This window comes from Abrus precatorius, unplaced genomic scaffold, assembly GCF_003935025.1.
Source record: "Abrus precatorius isolate BTA unplaced genomic scaffold, Abrus_2018 Scaffold3, whole genome shotgun sequence".
Classification (NCBI taxonomy): Eukaryota; Viridiplantae; Streptophyta; class Magnoliopsida; order Fabales; family Fabaceae; genus Abrus; species Abrus precatorius.
Window position 1 is genome coordinate 25095904 of NW_020874373.1, and position 8919 is coordinate 25104822.

At 27.3% G+C, this 8919-nt stretch overlaps 1 protein-coding gene across 1 annotated transcript; it reads right to left on the reverse strand.

The window, feature by feature from the left end:
- Nucleotides 1-262: 262 nt before the first annotated feature.
- Nucleotides 263-1033, reverse strand: LOC113862376. The gene has a single exon (XM_027495464.1). It carries the CDS (start codon nucleotides 1031-1033, stop codon nucleotides 263-265), a length of 771 nt encoding a protein of 256 aa, XP_027351265.1.
- Between the last annotated feature and the right edge of the window lie 7886 nt (nucleotides 1034-8919).

Below are 8919 nucleotides of genomic sequence, written 5' to 3' on the forward strand. Positions count from 1 at the left end.
GCATAATATGGTTTTTCAACTGAACCAAGTGTAACTTAATGATTGGAAATGGTTATCCAACATCTAAACTTTAAATTTTAACTACTTTAGGCAACTCATTATAGGAATCAACCTATAATTTTAGATCCTTTCCTCATGCTGAAGGAATATAATGTACATGCTCCTCTCACCTTCCTTGGTGGTATCCAAATTTGAAATCCATCTATGTTCACCCAATCCAATTTGGATCCAGGATAGTTAACGCCAAGATGTATGTCCAGTTTCATTTTTCCTTGAAATTTTTTTTACACAAAATTAGCTTAAGCGAGATTTTTGGCTTAAACAAATTAACCACTAGAAGTTGTCCATCACAACTAACCAACTTAAGAATAAGGCCAATTATCTTGGGAATATTCAATTTTAGAAATTTCAAAGTTGGAGAATTCAGCCTCAATACTCCTATCTCACCCTTGTTAGTGATAGCATATATGGTGTTATCAAAAACCACAAAGTCAACTACTGTCCAAGGTTCTCCCTGTGCAGAACAAGTAACCCAACAAGAATTTCGAGATTCATAGATATGCAAACATTGAAAATATTTACCTGAAACCACTACGATGAATTCCTCTGAACCTTTTGCAAAAGCAAATAAGGCATTGCAACCCAAATATTCTATGTTACCATTAAGTGCTGACATATTGATTTCCACCTTTCTTCTCACAAAAGGATTCATTAGAAGAAGTTTGTTGTTTGAAATACCAACCATAATCACATATCCACAGGAAGACCCTGAATAGAAAAACTCACTCAAGTAGCAATTTCGCACCGAGCCATACACTTTTTGTTCAGGTGTGCTAAAGAAAGAATAAGCTTGCATGAGAAATGATGTTTGGACCACTAATGGTTCTTGGGATGCCATCAAATCTCTCAAGTAACTTTTGTGAAATATCCTCCAGCTCTTGCACACTCCACCAAACTGAAAGAGGTCATCAAAATCTAGTTTCTTGGATATAATATCAAAGACATCCTCAGGAAGTTCACTTTTCTCTACCATTTTTCCCTTCAGTTTTCCTACATTCATTAAAAAAGGACAAGACCAATATTGGTGATCTCCAATGTAAATGAAAGGAACAGATATAGAATTTTATTTATGTCTAATGACATTATATGGAAATGAGAAAATAAAGAAGGATTTGTATCCTCAAGTCCAATTTAAATGTAATATCATCCTTAGTATTCCTCGCTGTAAATAATTCATGATCATGCTACTATTTAGTAAACAGTAGACATCAATTTTCGTCCTCGCACAGACATTAACATTCTAACCAAAAGCATGAAGCATTAACAAAATTATACATGGCAAGTACCGAGAGAAAGATTCAGTTTTACAATTGCATCCGCTTGTTTCCAAGTAAGGTTACAAATAAAAAAAAATCTAATTTAGTAAAATGACCAGTTTAGTAAAACTTGTACTTTTGAAGAGAGAAGAGGCATTTATTCAAATTCTAAACAAATATTTAATTAGTTCAATAATTTTAATTCAAGCCTAATTTCATAATTACTATTTTATTTATCTAAAAATAAATCAGTCCCACGTGAACCTTTAAAATTTATAAATTTTTAAATTAATACGTAAATTAATTCTCTCTAACCGAAAACAGGTAAAAGAAGAAAATTTAAAATATTTGAATTACCTAAAAGGAGAAAAGAAAGGGCAATTTTTTCAATAAAGATGAAGTTGCTATCTTTATATCTATCAATCAATCATGGTTCTAGCTATAAAAACAACTTCATATCCCCTCACTAGTGTACACAATAATATTTTTTATCAAATAAAAAATTTTCAAAATTCATAATGAAAATAAAATTAATAACATACTGGGTGACGAACTGGCTTCATTTTTTTGTAGATAGCAACATAAAAAGCAACTAATCTAAAAGATAGGTGCATGTAAAATAATACTTGATAGTGACGATGAAGCTAAAATCTCAGAACTATTTGATTTGTTGATATCATCGTCATCGTTTTCTTTCTTTATTCTATCTTTTTTTTTTTGACTCACTTGAATATGTTCTCTTTCTTTGTTCTTTATTTTATTGTTAATTGTTGTGATCTCTGCCTTTTTTCTGCCTCAATAATCGAGCTTAAAACTTTATCATAAAGAGGACATATTTTTCTCTTTAAAAAATAGAAGAAAAGCACGTCAAACCTCACCTGTCATTGATCACATAATATCAAAATATTAATATTTTTAAAACTTATAAAATAATATATTTGATGTTTTAATAAAAGCAACTAATGACATTGAAATTCCTGCTCTCCATTTTATTAAATTGGAGGATAAAAAAAAAAAAAAACAAAGTAAGAAGGAAAAAGTATAATATTTTACTAAAATTAGGACAAAATAAAAACAACAACAATGACAATAATAAAGAAGAAGAAGAAAAGAGAGGGTTTGCATACAAGAGTTCAAAGACCTCCAAGTTTGTACATAATGCATGACAACTAAGACTATTATTGTCTTTGTTCGTAGACAAGTGCACCTATTAAAAAATAATAAAAGGCTTTCGAATTAAGAATTCTCAAGTTATCATCTCACAAAGATTATTTCAAATATCAAGAATAACTTTATCTGAAAAATGCATCAAGACTCATCCCTCATTAGTCACTTAATGTCAAAATTTTGATATTTTTAAAATTTGAAAAAGATATATTTGATGTTTTAGTAAAAGTAATTAATGACATTGAAATACCTCGTTTTATTAAATTGAAGGACAAAATAAAAAAAAAGTAAGAAAAAAAAGCCAGAATATTTTTCTAAAATTGGAGAGAAATAACAACAATAATAATAATAAAGAAAAAAAAGAGGAGGTTTGCAAAGAAAAAGTGAATAACCTCCAAATTTGTATATAATGTATGACAACTAAGACTATTATTGTCTTAAACTTCATGTAACATCCTTATTTTATAAATAACTAAAATAAGACAATAGAATGAAGCTTGTACTTTTGAAGGAAGAGAATAGATAGATTCAAATTCTAAAAAAATATTTAATTAGTTCAATAATTTTAATTCAAGCTCAATTTCATAATTATTACTTTTTTATCTAAGAATAAATCAATATGAGATAGAAGATAAACTTTGAAAATTTATAAATTTTAAATTAAAAAGTAAACTAATTCCCTGTAATCCAAAATAAGTAAAGGATGAAAACTTATAATATTTGAGATAGCTAAATGGAGAAAAGAAAGGACAAGTATTGAAAAATAAAGATAAAGTTGTTATCTTTTGATCTATCAATCATGATTCTATAGCTACTAAAACAACCTCATACCTCTACATGATTGTAAACCACAATATTTTTTATTAAACAAAAAAATTTTAAGATTCATAACAAAAATAAAATAACATATTAGGAGATGAACATGCTTCATTTTCGATAGATAGTAACATAAAAAGCAACTAAATTAAAAGATAGGTACATATAAAACAATACTTAACGGTGACGATGGAGCTGAAATATTAGAATTATTTAATTTGTTGATATTATCTTCATCATTTTCTTTTTTCATTCTATCTTTTTCTTACTCACTTTAATTTGTTCTCTTTCTTTGCTCTTTATTTTATTATCAATTTTCGTGATCTGTGCCTTTTTTCTGCCTTAATAAATGAGCTTAAAACTTTGTTATAAATAAAACATATTTCTTTTATCTTAAAAAAAATATAAGAAAAACACACAAAACTCATTTGTCATTGATCACGTAATGTCAAAATACTAATATTTTTAAAAATTATAAAAAAATATATATTTGATTTTTTTAATAAAAGCAATTAATAACATTAAAATTTTCACTTTCCATTTTATTAAAATATAAGAAAAATAAAAAATAAAACAAAAATAAAAAAGAAAAAGTAAAAGGGTAAAGACCTCCAAACTTGTATATAATGCAAGACAACTAAGACTACAATTTGCTTAAGTTTTAAACTCTTTGTTTTATAAATTAATTTGCTATAAATGACTATTTAAAGAATGAATAATCGTTAGGATTTATGAGTTATTAATTTTTTATAAATAAAGATCTTATAAATTCAATCATAATGTATTAGACATTATAGTTAATTAATAATTTTTATATTTATCTATTTTTATAAAATTATTTATTCAATTTTATAATTTTTTTCTCTAATGCAATGTTTCAATAAAATATAAAATAAGTATAGAGAAAATAAAATAAAATAAAAATAAATGGGATGAAAATAGTGTTGTGTGAATGGATAAAAAAATGAAACAATTTTAATTTACTTATTAGAATAAATGAGAAAGAGAGTTAAAAATGTAGTCTATGTAAGAAAATTATATAACAATTAAAAAATATTTTAACAAAAAATTTAAAAATGTTAATATAATATTTATTTCTTAATTGTATGTCTTTAATTATTTTTATATTTACCTAAAAAATATTCTTAATAAATTATAAAAAAATAAATCTCACATCACTCCCCATCCAAAATTTTATCATTTTGTGTGAAAAAATAAAGAAGATGGACTACATATAAAAGATTATTTTTTACTAAAATAAGAAAATAAAAAAAGTAAAACTTTTATAACTATTTCATTGGTTGATATCTTCTTCAACGTTTTCTTTCTTCATTCTATATTTTTTACTGACTTTAATCTGTTCTCTTTCTTTGTTCTTTATTTTATTGTCAATTGTCGTAATCTCTGCCTTTTTTATACCTCAATAATTGAACTTAAAACTTTGTTATAAAAAAATATATTTTTCTCTTAAAAAAATATAAGAAAAACACATCAAACTCACCCGTTATTGGTCACATAATGGCACAATACTAATATTTTTAAAACTTAATAAAAAATATATTTGATGTTTTAATAAAAGCAATTAATGACATTGAAATTTCAACTCCCCATTTTATTAAATTGGAAGACAAAATAATAAAATAAAAGTAAAAAAAAAAAAGCATAATACTTTACTAAAATTTGGGCGAAATAACAACAACAACAATAAAGAAGAAGAAAAAAAAGAGAAAGCTTGCATAAAAGAGGTCAAAAATATTTAAGTTTGTATATAATGCATAACCACTACGACTATTATTGTGAAGACTTCAAACTCTGTTTATTTTATGTTAATTTGTTATAAATGACTATTTAAAGAATGAATGATCACTACTTAATAATTATTATTATTATTTATGAATAAAGATGTTATAAATTCAATCATAATGTTACAGATTATTATTATTTAATACTTTTTATATTTAGCTATTTTTACAAAATTATTTATCCTATAAAATTTTTATATTTTTCATTTAATTTAATATTTTAATAAAATAAAAAATAAGTAAAAAGCATATAAATTAAAAGATAAGTATGTGTGAAATAATACTTGATGGTGATGATGGACTTGAAGTGTCAAGATTATTTGATTTGTTAATATTACCGTCACCATTTTCTTTCTTCGTTCTTTATTTTATTATCATTTTTCATAATTTCTGTCTTTTTTATGCCTCAATCATCAAGCTTAAAACTTTGTTATAAATAAGACATTTTTTTCTTAAAAACATTCAAGAAAAACAGGTCAAAACTCACCTATTATTAGTTACTTAATGTCAAAATTTTTTATATTTTTAAAACTTGGAAAAGATATATTTGATGTTTTAGTAAAAGTAATTAATGACATTGAAATACCTCATTTTATTAAATTGTAGGACAAAATAAGAAAAAACAAAGTAAGAAAGAAAAACCAGAATATTTTACTAAAATTAGGGAGAAATAACAACAACAATAATAATAAAAAAGAAAGAAAAAAGGAGGAAGTTTGCAAAGAAAAAGTGAAAGACTTCCAAGTTTGAATTTAATGCATGACATTGAAATTCATCATTTTCTTATTTTATTCTATCTCTTTTTTTTACTCACCTTAATTTGTTCTCTTATTTCGTTCTAGAAAAAAACATGTCAAAACTCATTTGTCATTAGTCACTTAATGTCAAAATACTAATATTTTTAAAAGTTAAAAAAAGAATTTGATGTTTTAATAAAAAAAATTAATGACATTAAAATTCTTCCTCCCTATTTTATTAAAATGAAGGGAAAATAATAAAAAAAATAAAACAAAAATAAGAAAGAAAAGGCAGAAAAATGAATACCTCTAAAATTGTATGTAATGTAAAAAAAACTAAAATTATTATTTCCTCACTTCAAACTTTTTGTTTTATAAATGAATTTGCTATAAGGACAACTAAGATTATTAATTTTTTTTATAAATAAACATCTTATAAATTTAATCATAATGGGTAGACATTATGGTTAATTCATAATTTTTACATTTAGCTATTTTTATAAAATTGTTTATCTTAAAAAAATTTAATATTTTTTCTCTAATGCAATGTTTCAATAAAATATAAAATAAGTATAGAGAAAATAAAGAAAATAAAATAAAAATGTGTTGGATGAATGGATAAAAAAATGAAAAAATTTTAATTTACCTATTTGGATAAATGAGTAAGAGAGTTAAATATATAGTCGATGTAAAAAATTATATAAAAATTAAAAATATTTTAACAAAATTTAAAAATGTTAATATAATATTTCCTTCTTAATTATATATTTTTAATTATTTTTATATTTATTTAAAAAATATTTTTAATATTATAAAAAATATGAATCTCACGTTGTCACAACCCCTTTTATAAGGAATCGAGAACATTGTTTCTACATCACAAACTTATTTGAAATAAAGTATAGAAAATATAATTATGAAATTCTCTTCTCATTCAAAATAAAACAGAGTTTCTTACAACAAATATCCAACAGAACAACATAATATTACATTTAGTTCATAATATTCAAAAATACCCAAAATTATACTACGTAGCTCCCTCTACATAAGGTCTTAAAATATAAGGAAAAAGGACTTAGATGCAATATTACTCGACTTCAGCTTCTATCATTTCTCCACTGGCCCCGCAGCCTGTGAAGTAGATGCAACACCTGCTACATCTGCTCACGTACCACCGTACGATCATTGCAGTACACACGCACACAACGACAAAGAAAGAAATGCAAGGGTGAGCTTACCAAACTTAAAATAAAATCATATATATAGAGCAAAATATTTCTCACAGCAATAATCTCATGCATTTCCAGCCCATCTAATGCACAACATGAAAACGGTTTCTAACTGGTTTCACAGCCTAAGTAATCCAGAAGGAACCGAGCCGGTCCGGGAGCGACCCATTCCGGTATCTGGATCCAGACAGCACAGCACAGCAGCTCAGCATGAACTTACCGTTACACGTCTACCCACCTAAACATGTAACTCGGCTCTATAATGATGCAAAACATATATCTCAGCATGATGCACACCGCCAAAATTATTTTAATAGCTCAGCTAAGGCAAGTTTAAGATAGATCAGCCAAAATCTCAGCATTTTAAATCAATTAACAACAGTTACAGCTTAGAAAATAGCTTTTATTCAATAGATCTAACAAAATCATATCAAAACATCTTAAAATAGCATATTTAAACCGTTCAAAACGTAGTTCATAGGTTAAAGTAAACTCCCCTTACCTCAGAAAGATGATTCACACTAGATCTACCGAATATTACTTGTTTTAATGCAAGATTCACCGAAGATTCGGCTTTAGAACGAAGTTTCTCCTAAGAACACCATGAACTTCTATGAGAAAAAGAAGGAGAAGTGAAACGAACGGTAAATCTAGCTTCAAACTTAAAGAAACTTACTTCAAATCCTTCAGAATAGACGTAGAATCTCAGATCTGACAAGAAATCTAAGTTTAGGAAGGTTTAGTATGAGAGAAATGGTGGTATTTGGCCTTAGAACCTTTGAGAACCTTGGATAGGGGTGAAGAAATGAAAATTTCGTGTGAAGCCCCCTTTTTATAGAAAATTTTCGAAATTCACCGTTCACCGCGCGGAATTTACTGTTCATCGCGCGGGAACACTGTTCATCGCCTTACTGTTCATGCCGGAAACACTGTTCAGGGCACTATTCATGTCGAAAAATATTGTGCACGCGTACTGTACATGCACTGTACACGTATGTGACGTCATGATGATGTCACTGATGACGTCAGCTGTCACTGTACATACACGGTTTTCACTGTTCATAGGCGGTTTTACTGTTCATCTGACACTGTTCATACGGTACTGTTCACTTTTTTTTTTTTTTTAAATAATTTCAAACTCCATCTAAATCTATTCCAGTACCAAATAATCCTTCAATTAACATTGAATAAGTATAAAATATTATAGATTACTCAATAATAAATCTCTAGCCTAACAATTCTCCCCCCGAAAATAAATTTTCGTCCTCGAAAATTTTATCACTCAGAGAAAAGATGAGGGTACAACTTTCTCATTCTTTCCTCTAACTCCCATGTGGCGTCACCAGTTATTGGGTCCCAAACAACTTTTACTAATCGAATAGATTTGCCTCTAAGTTCCTTAACTCTAGTATTCTCGATACGAGCAGCTGGGACCTCCACAGACAAATCATCTCGTAACTCCACAACATCAGGCTCAATTACATGAGACGAATCAGGAACATACTTTCTTAACTGCGACACATGGAAAACATTATGTAGTCCTGACAACTGAGGTGGTAGTGCTAATTCATAGGCTACTGGTCCTCTACGATGTAATATCTGATATGGTCCTATGAATTTAGGTGTTAACTTCTTAGCTCTTAAGGCTCGCCCCACACCTGTAGTGCGTGATACTCTCAAGAATACGTGATCACCAACCTCAAATTCTAGGGATCTTCTGCGTCGGTCAGCATAAGATTTCTGTCGACTCTGGGTGGCTCTCAGCTTTTCTCTAATAAGTTCAACTTTCTCCTTAGTTTCTTGCAGCATTTCAGGTCCAACCATCAAATGTACTCCATCTTGGAACCAACAG

Coding starts and splice junctions, on each gene's coding strand:
- LOC113862376 (XM_027495464.1), bottom strand. CDS start 1,033: ATGGTAGAGAAAAGTGAACTTCCTGAGGATGTCTTTGATATTATATCC.